The sequence below is a fragment of the Ostrea edulis genome, chromosome 6 (genome assembly GCF_947568905.1).
Source record: "Ostrea edulis chromosome 6, xbOstEdul1.1, whole genome shotgun sequence".
NCBI classification, from domain to species: Eukaryota; Metazoa; Mollusca; class Bivalvia; order Ostreida; family Ostreidae; genus Ostrea; species Ostrea edulis.
In genome coordinates, this window is record NC_079169.1 from 20,851,048 (window position 1) to 20,872,733 (window position 21,686).

The following is a 21,686-nucleotide window of genomic DNA, read 5'->3' on the forward strand; positions in this document are numbered from 1 at the left end:
TTGATAGGAAAAATGGTAAGCACAAAATTATGGAGTTCACCTGTTGGCCTAGTTAGATCAGACTGATGACAATCACGATGTACATTTCATATGTGATTTATTCGCATGAGGATTAAATGGACGGCACAAAGCGCTGAATATAAAAAGACAATTAAACTAGCAAATCGGTAATTTCTTAAGATGCTATCAGAGAGATATTGTGCCAGATATAAAAATCTTCAATGATTATCTGTCACACCTGATGGTGCAAAAATGTGAACCCGTGAATCTAAACCTGCTTTGAATAATTTGAAACTGACGTTATCAATACATCAATTAGGTTAGAATTAACAATTATTTGTACTCTACAAAATACATTATCAATAAAGCCCCATTCCTATATCCCAAACTCACGGAAAACAGCGACTCCAAAAAGTTTGATACAGTGGATCTTTCGCCATCTCAGCATACATACATGAACGAATAAGAAGAAAAAAATTATAAAGATAATTGCATGTATAAATATGTGTACAGTGTGTGTCATACCTCAATTTTTAACATTTCCGCTGACAAAAATCCCCATGCTTTCAGGTCAGTGCATATTTATGAAATTACGAAGTAAAAAGAAGCAATCATTGATTTTCAAAGCAGATAGACATTTTTTAATTCATCATTTTTCAACGAGGCGTTATCTGAAGTTTAAAAACATATGTTTGTTACAGACAATGAAGTATACAGGCCAAATGAAATGTTTGTGCAACTACACAAAAACTTACCCCCGCGGTGTCATCCCCAATAATGGAGGGATCAGCCATTGTCGGGAGGAATAATAAAATGTTCATTTTTGTCAGTTAATAAACTTAACTAGAAGTATTGACTTTTTGTGATTTGTTTTACTTATATGTTAAGCACCCGAAACTGAATGTCGGGGACATATTGTTTTGGTGGCCGCCCTACATGTCATTTTGTCTGTCCAAAAGTAAGTCGAAGCTTTATTTTATGCATGTGCGAATCTAGGATTTTCCAGGGAGTCAAACTTTTCATTAAAAAACACAAGCCTTAAAACACACGCATGCACAAATTTAAAAGGTTTGATTCAACCCAAAGATCAATAATTTGAGTGCGTTGGAAGGGGGCTTCAGTGTTATGTGTGTTGGGAGGAGTGGTTTCAGTGTTGTGTGTGTTGGGAGGGGGTGCAATGATGTGTGTGTTGGGAGGGGATGCAATGCTGTGTATGTTGGGAGGGGGTTCAGTATTGTACATGTATGTGTTGGGAGGGGGGGGTTCAGTGTTGTGTGTGTTGGGAGGGGAGGGTCTTCAGTGTTAAGTGTGTTGGGAGGGATGTACATGTATTCAGTGTTGGGAGAGGAGGGTCTTCAGTGTTGTGTGTGTTTTGAAGGGGGGGGCTTCAGTGTTGGGAGGGGGCTTATGTGTTGGGAGGGGGTTTCAGTGTTGTGTGAATTGCGAGGGGGGGGCTTTAGTGTTGTGTGTTTTAGGAGGGGAGGGGCTTCAGTGTTGTGTGTTTTAGGAGGGGGAGGGGCTTCAGTGTTAGGAGGGGGCTTCAGTGCTGTGTGTGTTGGGAGGGGGAGGGCTTCAGTGTTGTGTGTGTTGGGAGGGGGGATTCAGTGTTGTGTGTGTTAGAGGGGGAAGTTCGGTGCATGAATTTAATTCATTTGTCAAACCTACATTTCCACTCTTATTAATTGCCATTAAAAAAATAGGATTGGGGCCAACCAGCCAATGAATCAAACTTAGCATAATATGGTCTTTCTTTCATGTGAAAATAGTTTTAAAAAACAAACGGGAAAATATACTGTTTAAGAGGGGGGGGGGGAGACCCCCTCCCTTCCACCTCTTGCCTCATGCCTGGTTTAGCAATTTTAAAATTCCTCTTCTACATCCCTGCCTGATAATTCTTTTCGGTCAAGATCTTATGATGAACGAAGTATTGACCAGCTGTTTCCAGTCTAAACTGTATTAGATCAATAACTTTATGACAATGATATGCAGTCAGTCAAAGGTTTACATTGTCCAAAAGTTTGATGTTGTCAAAATGGTGAAAGATATAAAATATCAGTACCTTGAATCGTAACCTATGAATAAATATCGAGTATGAATAAATAAAATTCGTTTCAATCTACCAATGGTAATCAAATCGTTTCCATGCACATTCCTTCGAGTGAGGACTCTTTCTGAAGCATCTGATTATTTCATGATAATTTTGTCCTCATTTATCAACGCACCAATGTGATAGCTCAGTTTTTAATAAATCATGATGGTATGTACTTTGCAATCCAGAGGGGTCCGGATCCCAACCCCACACCCTCTGACCGGACCCTCACCCCAAACCCACACCCTATGACCAGATCCTCACCCCCACACCCTCTGGCCAGATCCTCACCCCAAACCCACACCCTCTGGCCGGATCCTCACCCCAAACCCCCTGGACGTCAGCGTGAAGGTTAGTGTGGAAACGTATTCGTGGCACTGGGTGAAATAGAAAATGATGAGCTCACCCTGGTGATATGAAGCAAGGTGTGAATATTTATACTATACATGATTCCATCTTACACACAGGGGTGGAATCAAACTTGTATCTCTGGGCTCATCTACGTGGGGATCAGACCCATGCATAGGGTGTTGGAAGTTTTCCTCAAGAACATCCTTCACGATGCCGTTTCCTACACTGAGAAAGAAGACTACCACGGCCATTTCATTTGAAATTACATGTATTTTATTTTATACACTGTTCCAGAGACAGATTTCTGGTTCTTAAGAATAAAATCTTCAGAAAAATCCCTATATGTTTTCTAACATGAAACATTGAACCTCTGGATAATGAGATATTTTAATCATACTGCACAATGTTGGAAAAAGAAGTGGTCCTTTACTTTTAAAATTTGAATCCCATCATCCAGCAATTATTTTGTTCCAAGTTCGGTTGACACCACAGACCATTCCATCACTTGGGTTTGAATTTACTACTCTTTAACCAAAGCGATATACTAGCCTGTGGTTGAAACTGAGATCAAATGTAAAAAGTCAATTTACAGACAATGAACAAATAACTTTGATTGGAAGAACTTACATATCATTATGCATTATGTGCTTGGGCTTTTAGCTCAGGTGAGCTATAAACAATAGGAGACATTTTTAAATCATGGAAAGTTGCATTGCTAAAACTGAAACTGAAACAACATCTCGCGGATATCATTTGGAAACAATTTTGCACAATAGGTGATCAAGTGGCCTTCATCCTTCTAATCCAACAAACAATGGGGTCATCTTATAGTCAAAGATACACTTCATGCGAAGTTTATATTTATTCAAAAACTTCTACGTGAGAAGAAAAGATCTCTTCCTGTGGCCTTCAATTCGACTTTTAGATATATCCACGACGTATTATCTTTTAACAATAGTTATTTTCATTCATATGTCGATTCGATATATCCCAGTGAACGGGAAATAAAAGAAACCACAGAGTCATCCACTTCTGCTTCATACTTAGATATTTTAATGAAAGTAGATATTAACGGCAAACTAGCAACTCAACTTTATGACAAACGGGATGATTCAGCTTATACATCGTCAACTTCCCATATTTATGTAGCAATATTCCATTATCATCTGCATATGGTATTTATATCTTTCAACCGATTCGATACTCAAGAGCTTGTTCTGCGTACAGTAAGTTTTTAAATCGAAGCAGGCTACTGACAAACAAGTTGATGGTGCAGGTGTTCTAACAGTCTCCTTTAACGTCAGCATTTCGCTTCTATGGTCGTTATAACGATCTAGTTTGCCAATACAACCTATCATTGGGTCAAATGCTGTCTGACATGTTTCATACCGATTGTTAGGCCGTTCTTGGCACACTGATTTGACTACGGATAACTCCGTTTACCTGATCAAGATATAAGGTTCAAGGCGGGAGTGACCGGTCGACTGGGGATGCGTACTCCTCCTAGCCACCTGATCCCACCTCTGGTATATCCAGGGGTCCGTCTTTGCCCAACTCTCTATTTTGTATTGCTTATAGGAGTTATGAGATTGATCACTGTTCTTTATCATCACCTTTCATATCTAAAGTTCAAACAGTATTCGAGATTAATTAATAGTGATACACATTTGGTTTAATAGTCAATTAACTTATTTGAAGCGAACAGCAGTGTCACCTAAGTGCATATTAATTGCTATAACCGGCCAAAGCTGAAAGTAAATTTCCGGACATGAATTATGAAGGACTGCTCCGAGATTCGGAGAAGGCGTCAGTCCAAATATTCAAATATCCAGTAGTAAATAACGTGACATCACGGTTTATAGTCACTGATCGTAAAAAGAAAATGAATTAATGACGTTTATTCCTCAGGGATTTCGGTGCACTCCCATAAACTTTTATGGAGAGCGGAGTGGACCGAAAACCCTTGGCTAGCGAAGATGTTTATTTCTTGGTGTGTATCACACGTAAAATATCTTACGTGAATTTTCTTATTTTAATTACTAAGTAATCACATATGATATCTTTTGGTTACTAGGGCTAAAACGATTCACCGAAATATCGATACTGTTCAATATAAACGCTCGATTCTTTGCCTCGATTTTCAGTTTGATACGTTTATTACAAACGGGTTCAGTTAAATGCATCAGACTCGATCTGTACTTATTAGTTTACCTGCACGAGGGGAAAAATAGCATCCTATACCGGTATTGGTCAGCCAGTTGTTTGCCTCGAGTCTGACGAAAATAATAATGAACTTATCAGTTTAAACTACAGAGCCAACAGGCATCTTACCATTTAGCAGTTTGGAAACAGTTTGCATTTAAAATTATGATTGTGAATCTTCGTAATTAAATCTTTCTTTAAAGTTGTTATTGGTTTCTTCTGTATATTGTATCGTATTGAATTGTGGAATAAGTATTACAATGTGTATCGTATCGTGAAGGGAGCGTATCGTTTCAGCCCTAATTGGTTTAAAAGGGAATAAATTCGTTAGCCTGGTGCAGGTCCAATTAAGGGTGTACCTGGGTTGTATTCCACCACCACCCCACCCCCACCCCCGAGGTCGTTCAATACCTTAATTTGTCAAATCAATATGCAAGCATCATAATATACATTGTGTCATGTTTAAAACATGACCCCTTAAGACTGTGCAGGATTACAATGGGCATAAAAATAGAAATGTATATGAGATACCTGTATATGGAACTAAACCATTTATCAACAAGAATGCTTTGTCAAATTCATATACATATGCACCTTGACACCCAGGGCAAGAATGTGGCAACAGTTCAAAGTTTCATGTTAAAGGGACTGGTCCACGTTTTTTAAAGAATAAAAAAATCATTTTTTGTTAAAAATCAAAAACATAACTCATTTAGAATCGACATCCAAAATTTGGACCTTCTGAATATAAGGATCAGAGCAATACTTTAGCTTAACTCTGTATGTGTTCTAGAGTCTTTTTATGTTTACAAACAAACCAGTGAAATATTAATTTTGTAATTCAAAGCATTATAATTTTGTACAAGCACAAATTTATCTTTTACATGACACATTTTATTTAAAGTATACTGAAATGTGATATATATACAATAAACTTGGATTGGTATCCATTTATTATGTAAACTTTGTAAACAATATAACACACTTCATCCTTTGTTTTCAAAACAAATAATAAACTTTCTATAATAAGCTTCTCTAATGATATATAACCTTAATTTTTTGTGTGAAATTTTTTGAAACATATTAGACCGTAGATTTTAATTAAAGTGAAAAACAAAATTTGGGAAAAAATCATGAATCAGTCCCTATAATGTGAAAAACAAAATTTGGGGGGAAATCATGAATCAGTCCTTTAGAGTGAAAAACAAAGTTTAGGGGAAAATCGTGAATCAGTCCCTTTAAAATGAAAAACAAAGTTTAGGGGAAAATCGTGAATCAGTCCCTTTAATCTAAACATACTACTGTTAAAACATCTGTTATGTTGATCCACGTTTATGAAAAAAAGAATTGATGACCCGCATGATTTAATGTGCTGTATAAAAGAAAATAAGCATTGCTCAGGTATGCCTTACAGACCATAGGACTCTTCATTAATCAATAAAGTATCGACACAACTGTTTTGAATATAGATTTATTGCTGTTACTGGATGTGAAATACAAACATCTGATGTGAATCAATAAAACAAAAACCTCCTTCAAATACCTAGAAAGCACATGTACAAAAAAAATCACCAAAATCATTATTCAAGCAAATTAAAGCTTTCCATATTTAATTTGATGATTCCTAGAGATAAAAAGAAATACATGATTAGACACAAACTGAAGTAGAAAACAATAAAATGAAAGTGTCACCTTTTATCTTTGAGACAGATATAAGTATCATCTGTATGTCCATGTCACAGGTTAACGCCACGCTTAAATTAATATAGTCTTATTATCAGTTTACCATTGTTATGTCCCTTGGCAGCAATCCAACTTTTGTTTTCCTTTACACTATGAAATAGCTAAACTTTCTGCTGGGATTGTCAAGTAAATTTGAAGCTTTTGACTAAATTCATTTCATACCCATTTCAGGGCAATAAAAAAATTGAAAGCTGTTCAAAGAAAAAAGCAAAGTACCCAAAACAGAGACCAAAAACCTACAAAGACTAACATGGACAAATTCCCTGCAAGATGACAGCCAATGGACACATCTTTGGATAACTGTTGATACTTCAATTGTAAATATTTTTTTGAAACATACAACCCATTTTCATTCAGTATGAACAACCTTTTAGCCATGGTCTACCAATCACATTAAGCTTAGATGTACATGTTCAACATAGTGTAATGATTCTGTAACTATCTGACAGAAGCTAAAAAAGAAAATCACTAACAAATGTAAATGAACAGCTATAAAAGCAATCACAATTCAAATAAATAGAGAGAAAAAACCCATGTATGTATTTCCATGTGAACTATTTTTATATGAAATCTTTCATACCATATAAACAGGTCTTTCTATTTCTATGAAGCTTCATGAAAATCAAATATCAAGTGATAAGAAGTTTGTAACAATTTACAAAATAACTTTCATCAAGTTGAGAGTTCATACTGATCTCAAAGAGGATGGAAAGATAAAAATAAATGGAAATGTTGTCAATGCAAAGAAGAGCAAGAGATATTGACAAGGATGCAAATAAACATCATATAAAATAAACAATGGGTAAAATATTATTGCTATAGTCATATGTTGCACTGTAAATGTTCTAAGCATAGCACTTTTACATGCATGTCTGGAATGTTTTGTTCTTTAAATTCATGGCACAGTCAAACACTGAAAAATTTACAAAATGAAAATTCCAATAATGAAAAAAAAAAAAGACGGAAAATTCCCGATGAAGAGAAAACAAGATTTAAGATATAAAAGTACATGTACATATTTACATGATATGAAAGGTTTGCTTATTCAATGCTGTGCAAATGGGAATGCATCATTTCATTTACACACTATTTCGACATATTCAGTTATTTTTACCTTTTTATCCAAAGCATAAATTTAAAAAAAAAATCACTGGTAAAAACTTGTCATTCTCTTCCACCTTAATGACTGTCAGATCCGATTACGCATGTGATCATAGGTACTTCTAAAAATCAGAATACTGACTAGATCATAACAATAATTTGTTTAACAGATAACATTCATCATAAACAATAATAACTCACTATAACTACAAATGTTTAACCAATTCTAAATCATGTTTTGTATGAAAATTTTAAAAAACATGTTATTTTGTACTTCTACCATTCATAATTGATATCCTGCAACAATTTCTAATTATTCTAATACCACAGATGAATTCTTATTCAATTAACAAACCTATGATTCATCTATTCAATACTAGTTTTTGGTGGTTCATAGTGCGTTCATTATATAATATTTACATTTTCAATATTTTTACCAATTGAAATGATAAGGTATTTCCTCATGAATGTAAATAATATGTGTATGAATCTTAATAAATATAGCACGACTATTTTAACAGCTGGAAATATTCCCACAGAAATTATAGTAAAATACAAATGCTAAAAAATAAATTTTATTTTTGAAAATACCTGAGAGTATGAACAGCAACACTTCACGTCGGCAGACTTTTAAAGCATCGCTAACGCGCTTCATGAAATACGCCGCGGCATAAAGCGTTGCTGTTCACTTCACGTCGGCAGACTTTTAAAGCATTGCTAATGCGATTCATGAAATACGCCGCGACATAAAGCATTGCTGTGTACTTCACATCGGCAGACTTTTAAAGCATCGCTAACGCGCTTCATGAAATACGCCGCGGCATAAAGCGTTGCTATTCACACCCTCGTGTATTTTTAAAAATGAAATTTATTTCTTAAAAATAACATTGAGCAAGAAGAATTCAGTGTAATATTATAGATATTTACATCTACAGCTGTACGCATTCGTAACGCATTCACGACAAGCTACTGTTTTATATTTTTGGCTGGATACATACAAAATTTGTTTGTGTCCTGTGGTCTTGCATTTGAGAGCAGCACATCACAGGTGAAAATTCTATCAGATTAATCATCTTAATCGAGTGGTCTGGTGGGATACCATATACATTGTAGAAGGAGTAATATCACAATTTTGAATACTGTCATTCATAACAAATCTTCAGCAATCGTTTTCTATAAAGTTTGAATTACCAAAGCTAACAAGATTTGCTTTTTTTGGAAAATATTAGTGGGAGCCTCCCCCTCCCCTGAATGGGGCAAGTTTTATCCGCCCCTGTTTTATCACTTAACCAGCTTCATTTGGCAAGACAATCTGTGGTGGGGCTAGTACAGTCCTACATCCAGCAGAGTTTTATGTTGTCCCATACTAAAATGTTATGGTACACATTTAATTACAGTGAAATTGAAGTCGGAGCTTGAAAAACAAGGAGATTTGATTGTTCATGGATTTTTAAAACAAACTCCATATTATGAGACGGCAGATCTACCTTCAGATGTACAATGAGGTGCCATTTTATCATATTTTTAAAATATTTTCAATTTTCATTAAAAAAAAAAGTTTTATCAGAAAATATATCATTGATGTAATATGAATTTTTGATAATATAAAATGAAGAATTTCTTATACGAAGTTCGCATGAACTGAAAATTCCACAACAGAGAATTTAGCCGAGGCTTTTCGACTCGTATGTTAAACGTTGCCAAAATTAGATGATTAATTTCATGGGTAATGTTCTAAACAGAAACTAACAAGTCAAAAATGGTCACTATATTATGTAACTGTGGATTGAGGGATAGGGATTTTGTTGCAGTGAAACAGACATTTATCTCATGTTTGACAATAACAAAACTTCTGTAGCTTAATAAAAACAATTCATTGATGAATCAAACAGCAGACATTCATGTCTTAAAATATTTTGTCAGTAACAAAGTTAACATATGTGATATAGGTACAACAAAATAATGGGATCAATGTCTAAAATACATATATTTTATAGTTGTGTAGATTTCTTATGTACATTGCATAGTATTTTGTATAAATGTGATAAATTGGATTATTTCCCTTGATAAATTTATTCTATCACTCTTGCATTTTGGTGAATAAGTTTAACTATCTCAATATTGTTTGTTTATATTCTATCACTTTTCTGTGACTCAAACTCATCTGCAAAAATCCATTTACATGTACATGATCATCAACATTACACATAATTGCTCTATAAATAAGAAGGAAAAGGTACATTTCTAGAAACTCCTTGTCTCTGATATAATCAGTAGGTACATTTCTAGAAACTCGCGGTCTCTGATATGATTCCGTATTTTTTTATTTCTTTTCTGAGTACATGTTTCTAAACCTCATTACATAGAACTAAAATTTCAGTAACACTTCTTTAACAGTCTTCTTACAAGCATACAAATCATATTTCTAATTTCATGCCCTTCATCAGCAAACATACATTAAATAATTTGCGTATAATTGCATACACACACACAAACATCCGCCACAATCCTTTCAAATACAATTACCGTCACCATATTACACTAATCTCACTAACAGCTTTCATTCAGATGGAAGACAAAATAATCATAACAATGAACTATCGGCACTTTCTCTTACTCATATAGGAGCCAATGTTCTCCTTGTTTTCTCGTCAATATCGGGATGCCAGAAATCAACAATCAAAATGAGACGATCCTTGGTCCCTGCATGCCAAACTTCGTGTTCAAAGGAGTCGTCGATAATGATAAACTGACCCTCCTTCCAGGTTCTGTTACAATATATAACTGATTTTAGTGCCAGCTGAATGCACTTGTGGGGATTGTATATTGATGATAAATTTTAGGTAAGGGATCTCCGTCTTATCCCTTTATACTTTTATCCTCAGAATGAGAATGGATAGTTTGAACTAGTGATGTACCGATTATCACCGACTTTCGATTGTCGGTCGCTATAACTGAAACGATGTGAATAATCGATTGTCATTTTGAAAATCGAAAATGGCCGACATCGGTATTTTTTAAATGCGAATATTCCTGCCGTGACTTAACTAAAATTAAAAATGGCTGATAAAGCTGAATCATCCGATAAGATTGAATATTGTTTTACTGTCCCTCTTGAGAATCTTTCACTCATATGGAGACGTCAACATTGCCGGTGAAGAGCTGCAAAATTTAGGCCTATGCTTAGCGCTTACAGTCTTTGAGCAGGGAGGGATCTTTATCGTGCCACCACAGGCACTTGTTTCTGGAAATAACTTACGATCTCTGTATACTAAAAAAAAACATTGTTATTATTAGTATACAGAGGTCGTAAGTTGTTTATAGAAACAAGTGCCTGTGCGTGCCACACCTGCTATGACACGGGGCCTCAGATTTTGCCTCTTTCAACAAGCAATGAGGCTCTATTCTAACTTGGATCCCATAAGAACAACAACAAAAGTCGAGAGATCTATCCCTATCCCAGTAAAACAAAATCAAAAGTATGGGATTATTAACTTAAAATTTCTAATGATTTTAGACATCCCCATATGAGTGGAAAATTCTCGAGAGAGAGAGATGTTAAACAAGATACAATCAATCTAATGATTCTATTCTAATTAACTTAATATCTAGGGTAAAACATAATGAAAGTAAATTTGATATATTTTGCCATAAATTTGAAAAGAATAAATTTCAATTATTTTTCGATTAATTAATCGAAAAGGTGCATCCTATTAATCCGATCGATTATTTATTTTTTCCCGATTACCCATCACTAGTTTGAACTAAATAGATGGATTGATAGATGAACAGACTTAAACAAATAAATGCCTCAAATTATTCAGCATGCATTTGTAACATATTCATAATTCAACTTATCTATTCCGAATGATCAGTATCACCACTTTTACAATTTAAACTGAGAATCATATGGGCCATACATGAACTATTACATATTCCAAAGGACTTTTACAAAGGTATTATTACATCACATGCTATTTTGTAATTCTGTATCTGGACCCCTACGTTACACAGAAGCAATAAATCTCCATTACTAATACATGAAGTTTGATAACACCAGTAGAAATGCATGATTTACCTGGTGTCTTCAGCCACTCGGATTTTAGGACCATCTGGAATGACCAAACCTAAATGGGCTCTTATTCTGCAGTTGGTCGGTCCACAATGGGGCCACACGTGAACTCCTGGCTTCATTAGAGAGTATTTGATCTACAATATACGACAAAACTGTATAGTTGTGCTGTAATCATCATCATCATCAACATCGTCATCATTTGTATGGAATATAAACCACTCTAGTTTGTTACCTGGCCTCTGACACAGGACTTTGCTGGTGGAATGCGATCGAGAAGTTCACAGACCTTGGGTACTCGGGCACAGTTCTTTTCATCCTTTTTACCTGTCAAGAGAATGTTTAGTGAAAGCATGAAAAAATTGTTCTTTTTAAAAATATAAACCACAATATGGTGGATTTAACAGCGAACAAGACATCTATACAGCTAGGAGTACATCACTTACTACTCATACAATTTGAGAAAAAACATGCATTTTCAAACCTCAAAAAATTGAGTAAGAATAGTTTTGAAAATTCTATACCAATTGATATATGCCACAAAAATATATGAAGGGACTGGTGAGTTCAAAGCTTAAATCAAGTTTTCCACATCAAACTGAAATGATTTCCACATCAAACTGAAATAATTCTGAACCTTTATAAATTTTTCTGAAAATTTTAATCCTGTTTATTCTTCCACTGATCAAGCATTACAGAATATTCAAATAGTTCAAAAAAAATATACACCACACTTTGTTTGTAAAAAGTTTTCTCAGTGGTTTAGACAAATATTTACATTTACTAATGTTATGTTTGTGATAGCCCTATCCATTTTCAATGATTCCTATTTCATATAGATAAGATAAGATAAGATTAGATAAGTTTATTCCAATTTTGGGCCCAGAGGGCATAACAGTAAGACATTTTATAAAGAAGGAAATTCAAAAAAGGAAGAAAGGTTACAACATTAACTACAGGTTACAGAGACTGCAAACTGCGTGTGGATGCAGCATGTTGGGGAAACAAGTACATACATATATGAATTGCTAATCATGTATATATACAAGTAGATGGACAGTATCAGTATTATACCAATATATGAATAATAAACTATAATGATTTTTGCAGTTTTAAAGCATTACTTCTTTTTCTGAAAGTTTGCACTAAATATTCACTCAATTTGACAATTACTGGTTTGTCTTCATTAATCATCAACCAAGTAAATTTGTCCTTATTTGTTAGATAGATAACATTTTTGTTGAGCTTGTATATACCATTAAAAAATATATTTCTCTCTTCAACATAGAATGGGCAATCAGTAAGGAAATGAAATTCATCTTCAACACAATTAAGGTTACATAATTCACATATTCTTTTGTTTCTTTCTAAAGAAATCTTCTGGCCAGAATTGGTTTTTGTAAATTCATATCTTCCTCTTTCAATTCGAAGGTCATGTGCACTAATTCGAAATCTACATAGAGTTTTTCTTAATTCTAGGGATTCTAAAAATATATAACTTTCCATAGTAAAGTTTTCTTTATACGAAAAATATGTTGTGAGTTTTCCTGATTTCTGACCCTCTTCACGTCGTTTTGACCAGTAAAGTAAAAATTGTTTCCGTACCTGATTCTTCATTTGTTTTTTGAAAAATGAGAATTTGAGATTTTTACAATTGGGTACCAAAATGCCCATTTTTTCCTTAAAATAATTAACGTTTTTGTGCCAACAATTTATATTATATGAATTCATATATAAACACTGTAGCCCTTTTTTATGAAAATGGTCACTGGGGTCAGAACCCCTACCCTGGGGATCATAAAATTTACAATTTTGGTAAAGGACTACCTGATCTTTCTAAATATCTATTTAATTTCAATTTAATATCAATAACACTACAGAAGATGCTATTTAAGTGTTTAACACATAAACACTATATAGTAAGTTTGGCCCCACCCTGGAGTCAGAACCCTTATCCTGGGGATCATGAAATTTACAATTGTAGTAGAGGCCTTCCTGCTCTACATTACTATGCATTTAGTTTTTCTTACACGTGTGTGGTTCTTGAGAAAAAGATTATTGAAAATTGGTCAATTTTGGGTAGTTTTTGCCCTGCCCTTAAGCCCCAGGGGTGCAGGAGTCCTGAAAATTTACAATTTATGTCTCCCTTGTCATAAAGATGCTTCATACCAAATTTGAAAAGAATTGGAATAGCAGTTATCAAGAAGAAGTTAAAAATGTTCAATTGTTAATGCACAGCAACGGACGACAACCAATTGCAATACTTGTAGGTCACCTAAGTAAACTCAGGTGACCTAAAAATAATTATGGAAACAAGGCACATTTACATGTATTTGTAAACCCTTCTTTATGTCTATAACATTATAGTTAACAGTTTTATACGTATCTGCCTGTGTCTACAATACTATCGTTTTCATCAGAAATGTCAACTTTCGTGCTCCGAGTGGTTTACCTCTTGCATACAGTGTAAACTGCATCCACTGGCCCTTTTCCAGAAGATTCTCCTCCTCTGGAATGAAGCTGCCTGTTTTGGAATCTATCTGTTTCAGTCCCTCGTCTCTTATCAGTTGCCAATTATCAGACAAAATCTAACGTGAAAACAATAAAATTTCCATGAAATAAGGCTTTCAAATATTCGTATCATTCAATTGATATTGCGATGAGACTACAACTGGTAGATCTAAATCTAGATTCTCTATCATAACACACCAATACATTTAATCATCTTTAAAAAAAAAAAAAAAGAATTACATGTATCTCTCAATTGGATTTCATTTTCAAAAACTGAATATTGCATTTCACAATAAAGGTAATTAATTATCATTTGAAACATCTGAATCCCTCAGCATTACCTTCATATACTGTTGATACCCTGTTTCTTCTGGTGTCCACCAAGGTTGACCCTTAATGCCATCACAGTTATACAGAGATCGCTGATACTTTGACAGAAACAGACCTTTCTTCACGCCTCTTTCATACACTTCATACGCCTTAAATAATAAGGAAAATGCATTTCATTAAACCATCCAAAGAAAAACCAGTGCTACATGTGTTGTGATACAATTTTCCATGTGGTCTTCTCATTAAGAATGTAATTTGTATAAGATTGAACTAAGTACATATGTAAATGCTGTCCAATATCCTTACTAAATCAAATCTACACAAGAACTGCTTTGTTAGTAAATTCTTGAAATCTGTCAGTCCTGTAAATGGAAATTCTTTGTTATCTTGAACTCGATGGGACTGAGGAAAAACTTCGAGATATCCGAAGATTCCAGATATTGAGGGTTTAATACTTAAAAATATGTGGTTGAGACTTCAAAATCACTTCGACATATCCATGGTATTCGAGATATCGATGTTCGAGATACCAAAGTTTAACTGTATATGCATTACACACTCCCATGATAAACCTATAGGTGTTAAATTTATCACAATTTCCACTAGTGATTTGCATGAAATGCCAAATTAACAAATACTCAATTATTGTAGTTCTCTTTATTTGAAGATCTTTGCAAATGAATTATTTCTATCTTTAAATAAACCATTGTGCTCATTGTGTTCAACAATTCAATTAGAGAGTGTAACAATACAGATCTATGCCAAATTCCACATACGGTGCATACATTATATTCCACTGTATTTTTTCTACATTAAACAACAATGCCAGCTTAGTGTTTTATTCCACACAAAAAAAAAATACCCAAAAAACCAAAACAGACCCCCCAAAAAAAAAAAACAACCAAGAATGCAATTCAAAAGATATTTTAAAATCTAGAGTTAAAATCATTTGCGTATTGAAAGCCACAAAATAATGTAAAAAATTAAGTGTTTTAAATCATACAGAATTTAAAGTGCTTCTCTTTATAGATGTTTGATCATAAACTGGGAATACACTGTCCCGGGTTTCAGCTTACCTTGTTTGATTGGTTCAGCCTTTGATATGCATCTCCTAAGTGAAAGTAGAATTTTCCTTCCTGAATATCTTTGTTATTGCTCTCCATGATGGCCCTCAGAAGGGGAATACCCTCCGTAGGATTGTTGTCAGTGACCTTCACAATAAATCCGAGATGGACTCTTGCAAAAGAATTGTCTTTATCCAATTGAAGAATCTACAAAAGTCAATGAATAGTAATATTTTTTTTAAGGAGGAATACTACACCAGAGAAATTTGATATGGATGAAAAATGGAGAAAAATGAAATTAAAAACTTTATTTAGACATAAAATGCAGTTTAATATAAAGCAATCTGGAAAAGAATTGAAAACCCCTGCCAGACTCAAACTCTGGACTCAAACTCAAGATCTACAGATTTGCAGTCGACATGCTAACCTACTGAACTACTCAGCTACGCATTTAAATGTAAAAGGAATAGACAAATATTGCTGATATTTATAATTTCATTCCTGTTTTAAAAGGAAGTCAGCCATTATGACAATGTTGCATACCTCCTTAAAGATCTCTTAAAAACCAAATCTTATAATATCAAAACCTATCACTTTATGTAAATGCTTGTAAATGCTTGTTGTATACATATATTTATTAAGGAAAGAATTATATATCATATGTACCTAATCTAGATTCTACATGTAATTCATGTGAAATTCATTTGAAATATATTCTTATTTCTATTCTTGCCTGACAAAACCATACTCCAATTTACATTCCGTTTTGTGCCATTTCTTGTAATCAGAAGACAGCCTAGCTTACCAGAAGGTATCATTCTACTTTATACCCCTTGATTCAAGGATAAAGCCAGCTTAAGGATAAAGTTTTTGAAAAGTAGGTCAAATTCCAAGGTCAATGTCATTATGTCAAAAGTCTTGGTTTCTATATGCAAAATATAAAAGCCCTATACCTAAAGCTCTAGTTCAAAAGATATAGCCAAGGTTAAAGTTTTTGATAAGTAGGTCAGTCCAAGGTCAAAAGCATTAGTACCAACTATAAAAGCCCTATCTTCCTTGGTTCAAAAGATATAACCAAATTTAAAGTTTTCCCCTTAAAGTATGACACTGACTCAGGGGTCATGACAATAACTCTCCAGACATTTGTCCAAGTGAACTAAAAAAATAACCCATAGCAAAACAGATGATGCACAAAGCCCTCTCAGCTCAACTCAATGAATGCCATTTATTGATGAGCAAAAGTAATAAAATGTCTCTGCAAACTGATACTCCTGTGAGAGATATATAAAGTTTTATCAGTCACCTTGAAAGGATTTGTGAGTGTAATCCATTTCCAGTGTCTTTTTGTGCAAGGTCAACCTTATCAACATCTGAATTTTCAGAACCAAATTAAAAATGCAGGTCAGAGTGGTAAACTCCATCCCTAAACTTTTCCAAGGAAGGAATATCATAGCTTAGGGATTTGAATTGAGTCCAAAAAAATTAACCATGATGACAACAGTATGACATAAGCTCTCTACAACTTTGTTAGAGAGAGCTCGAAAAGGAAATAAAATGAATTATGGTATACAAATATAAGTAAAAAAAACACACACACATAAAAATCCAATCTAATTAAAATCAGATCCTAAGATACGCTCATAATTGCTACAATAGGATCTGACATAACCCTAAAGGGGGTCACGTCTGCATGTTCTTTCGCCTTGGAATATTCATGAGCACTATCAGCCAGTCAGATTGCGCCATACAGACAATGATGGCTATTTAGGCGGTTCCTGGCAATTCGTAAACAAGTTGCAGTAATCTCTCTCCCACAAAGTTTATTCCACACTATAAAATTGCATATTCTCACAGAAGGAATTTTAAACTTTCGCAATAATGCCTAATTTATTCCGTTCATTCAAACATCAAAACGTATGATATAAAATACATCCTAATTAAATTCATTGTGAATTGTGATTTATGTATGAATAGGGGTCGGTACGATTTGAATAGTATTCAAGATGATTTACTTAATTAACATGAGGAATATAACCCCAGTTGACGTGAACGGTGCATTGTGACGTCACGTCTAGTTGCAATGTATTTTCTTTCAAAGCAAACAATCGCAACCATTTTCCTTGAATTGTGAACACCAACGATTTCATAGGCAATGTGATGATTGGCTAACATAAAGTTCACATGAACATGACCCCTAGTCGGGTTATGTCAGATCTTCTTATGGCGCGCATCTAAGAAGTCTGATTTTAATTAGATTGAAAAAAAATCAAAGTGTCACCAGGGATTTATCAAGGTTTAGTTTACCACTGTTAAAGGTTACTTTCCATTATTGATTAATTGATTGATTTTATATTGTGTAACGTCCCTCTTGAGAATTTGTCACTCATATGGAGACGTCACCATTGCCAGTGAAAGGCTGCAAATTTTAGGCCTATGCTCGGCATTTACAGCCTTTGAGCAGGGAGGGATCTTTATCATGCCACACCTGCTGTGACACAGGGCCTCAGTTTTTGGTGGTCTTATCCAAAGGACTGCCCCATTTAGTCGCCTCTTACGACAAGCTAGGGGTACTGAGGACCTATTCTAACTTGAATCCCCACAGGACTTAATATTTCCCCTTCCAAAAGGTAAAACTTTCCCTTTAATTGTAGAAACTATATAAGATTGTATAAGAATTCTAACAAAAAAACATTTTCATACATATTCTTATATTCTAAGACGTGTTCTATAATTATCAAATTCTATCTGTTTTGATATACAGTAAAATATCTGTATCTCGAATATGGTTTATCTCGAATACCCCACTTGAGTCGAAGTCGATCGCCGGTCCCGGCCGTTTTCCCTATATAAATGATTTTAAAAACTTCTGATATTTCGAACACGGTAATCTCAAATACTACGCTTATGTCGAAGTATTTTCAAGGTCCCATACCCTAAATTCACCTGGTTTCTCTCGAAGTGCAGTCAATTTTCTGCTCTGCTTACCATACCTGGCATCGTTAAGTCACACATTTACACCCGCTGCTACATGAATTATAATTAATGACCGCTAATCCACGCTCACCTTTTCCGAGTAGACCCAGGTCGCAATAAATGGTTCAACAGCTTGGGTGATTAGTGAAGCCTTCCAACATTATGGCTAAAGTTCACTGCCAATTATGAACTAACACACCCGATTCCAGGGATGGTGTTTTGAATGACACAAGCTCTATCATTAACATGTGGGTTAGATAAACGCACAAAATCGTCAAATTAGGCTTGACGGTAATGCTCTTAATAACGATAATGCATTTAATAATACACGCTTCATCATTAAAACTAGTTCAGAGAAAACACAAAAATTTATTTAATAAACATTTAAAAGTTTTTTGGTTTTTTTTAAATCCGTCTTTTTTGTTTCTTACGTGATAGGTTCTTTCATTACAACGCAATAACTACATCCCAGTCAAGCCTGGACATCAGTAAACTTAAAGTAAGCATACAGGCACGATCATCTTAATTTTGAAACACATTGTGAATTCAATTGGATGTTTATATATATTAAAAAAACAAAATGTTTGTCTTTGAAATTCCACAATAATATGTTGTACGGTGTAACCGTTGAGACGAGTGAAGCTTAAACATCTTGCAACACGACTTTTATCCGCCTCTTCATTTAACGCGGGAAATATAACGCGCCTGGTGTAAACAGTTACAAATTGTGACGTCATATTAGCTGCAATGTTTTCTTCTCTCAAACCAAGCAAAAACAAAACGTTTTAAGCTATGAGAAACCTTGTCTGGAATTTAAAAACGTTAATTGTACTTTCTAAACAATCTAATTATTTTAATTACGGGATTGTCAATGAAGTATACTGCAGTGACGGCGACATTTTTTCGGAGGCATTATGGGTAGTCCCCATCATTTTTCAGCTGATGAAGAGCAAACCACGTGACTCAACTGCGTAATCATTGGAGTGAGCTCGTCGTGTCGCTTTGCTCGCTATTAATTATTCAATTTGTATTAAACTATAAGAAACGGCAACAGGGTTTTTGTTTATAATGCAAATCCCATACCATGCATCAAATATCCTCCTTCAAAAAAAATAAATATCCCAGATCGATTTTGGATATCTCGAACCCCCGGATATCTCAAAGTTTTTTCGTGGTCCCTCGGACTTCGAGATAGAGATATTTTACTGTATATTGTAATCTGCGCCCCCCCGACCTTTTGACCCCAACATCTATCTTTCTCTCTTGATATCAATGAAGCAAAAAGTGTGGCCTGTAGAGTGTCTACAAGCACAGTGTTACACATACACTCACCCGCACATGAACGATTCCGTTACCGTCTCCTCTCTAGGAATGAATTGCGAGGGGATAATAACACAAATTAATTTCTGGTAAAGTATACATAAAATGAGCTTAATGATTATGAAATACTGGTTCTGAACTTAACCAAACATTCAGACACATACCAGTACATTTTTTGTTCTTGCAAATCGAAGAAAAAAATGAAACATACATCAGAGAACACTTTCCTAGCTTTTTCATTCTGTCCGGATATGAGGTAGCACACACCAAGCTTATTCCTAATGATAAGATCCGAGGGAAATTTGTGTACTAAGGTCTGATATGTAGCTGCTGCTTTAGACACCCATCCTGAAAATAACAAGAATATCAGTAAAACTGATGGGTGCTTCCCAAACTACATCTAATCAATGAACTACATCATATGACGAATGACTTGCACAATGATCAAAAACTCTTGGAATACTGTTGAAATGAAGGAGTTTTTATATAAAGATATATGTTGAGTAACCTTGATTTTTACAACATGACCTTGAGTGATCTTTGTCTGAAAGCCAATTGCCTGTTATTTATTTGTGTAATATATGATCAATACCTGTTCAAAAACTGTTGAAATAAGGTACTTTCTCCATATATAAGTTATATATAGTGACCTTGACCTTACCAAAATGACCTTGGTCCAAAAGTTCCCTGTCCTGAGGAATATTTATGATCAATTTCTGATGAAAGATTTAGGAGATGGGAACTTTTACAACAAAAAATGTTCAAATAAAGATCTTTTATATGTTGAGTGACCTTGACCTTTCCAAAATGGCCTTAAAACCTTGGTCCACAAGTCCTTGTCTCAAGGAACATTTGTGATCAATTATATCAATTTCTTATGAGAGGTTTAGAAGACATGAGCTTGTATGGACAGAAAGATGGACAGACATGACAGTGACTATAAGCCCCCCCCCCTATTTTTTTTGGGGGGGGGGGACCATAAAAATCACATATGAACTATCAAAGTTTGCTACTGTTTTATCTGTTGAACATCATCAAATTACAATAATTAAATACACATAAAGATAGAGCTCAAAGTAACTTTCAACAAAATTACATTTCAATGAACCCATATTTTTGACAAATCCACAAAAGGTGATGCTCACAAAAATTTATTAAAACATACTAGTATGCGACCATGAAATTTCACCATAATCAACAACTTCTTGACTTATATTTCCATATATAACACTTACCTCTGAAATCTAATTTTTCTCCAAGCATTAAGCCTGCTTGTTTCACAAGGCCATCAGGGGCATCTTTAGCATCCATCACTTTCTGCAACATTGCTATAGCCTCCTCTAACAACTTGTTGCTCTTCTGCTTTTCTGCTAATTTCTCAAGTGTGGAGGCTTTGCTATACATGGCTCTTGGACTGTTTGGGTACTCATTTAAAAGATCATCAAAATGGTTTTTTGCTTCATTCAACTTATTCTGTAAAATTGTTTTTAAATGAAATCAATTGGACAATCAATTGGAAACAAAGTGAAAGACACCCCCCCTCCCATAACTATCCCCAAAACCCATACATGTCCAAGATCTAATCCGATTTCGATATCATTGATATCGACAATATCAAATTGATATTGAGTCGATATCGTCGTGCTTGCTTACATTGTCGATATCGACATTCCCACAACAATATTGTATCGATATCTACAATCTTTATTCTAAGTGCATTTGCATTAATAGTCTTAGTATACACAGCAAGTCTGCCTATGATGTCGATATCGACATTCTCCTAACTATATCGTATCGATATCAACAATTTCTATTTGAAATGTCTTGAATTAATAGTCTTAGGATACACGACATGTCTGCCTACGATGTCGATATCGATATTCTCACGATATCATATCGATATCGACAATTTCTATTTTAAACATGTTTG

General features: G+C 34.5%; 1 protein-coding gene across 1 annotated transcript in view; it reads right to left on the minus strand.

Moving 5' to 3' along the window:
- Positions 1–6,097: 6,097 nt before the first annotated feature.
- LOC125683023 (aspartyl/asparaginyl beta-hydroxylase-like) overlaps positions 6,098–21,686 on the minus strand; it is a 32,206-nt gene continuing 16,617 nt past the window's right edge. Inside the window, exons 5-12 of the mRNA XM_056142057.1 lie at positions 20,992–21,229; positions 19,968–20,104; positions 15,476–15,670; positions 14,411–14,548; positions 14,011–14,146; positions 11,794–11,885; positions 11,565–11,695; positions 6,098–10,254 (exon numbers count right to left, since the gene is read on the minus strand). Coding sequence (XP_055998032.1) covers positions 10,104–10,254; positions 11,565–11,695; positions 11,794–11,885; positions 14,011–14,146; positions 14,411–14,548; positions 15,476–15,670; positions 19,968–20,104; positions 20,992–21,229 — 1,218 coding nt within the window. The 3' untranslated portion in view covers positions 6,098–10,103. The remainder of the gene's footprint in view (positions 10,255–11,564; positions 11,696–11,793; positions 11,886–14,010; positions 14,147–14,410; positions 14,549–15,475; positions 15,671–19,967; positions 20,105–20,991; positions 21,230–21,686) is intronic.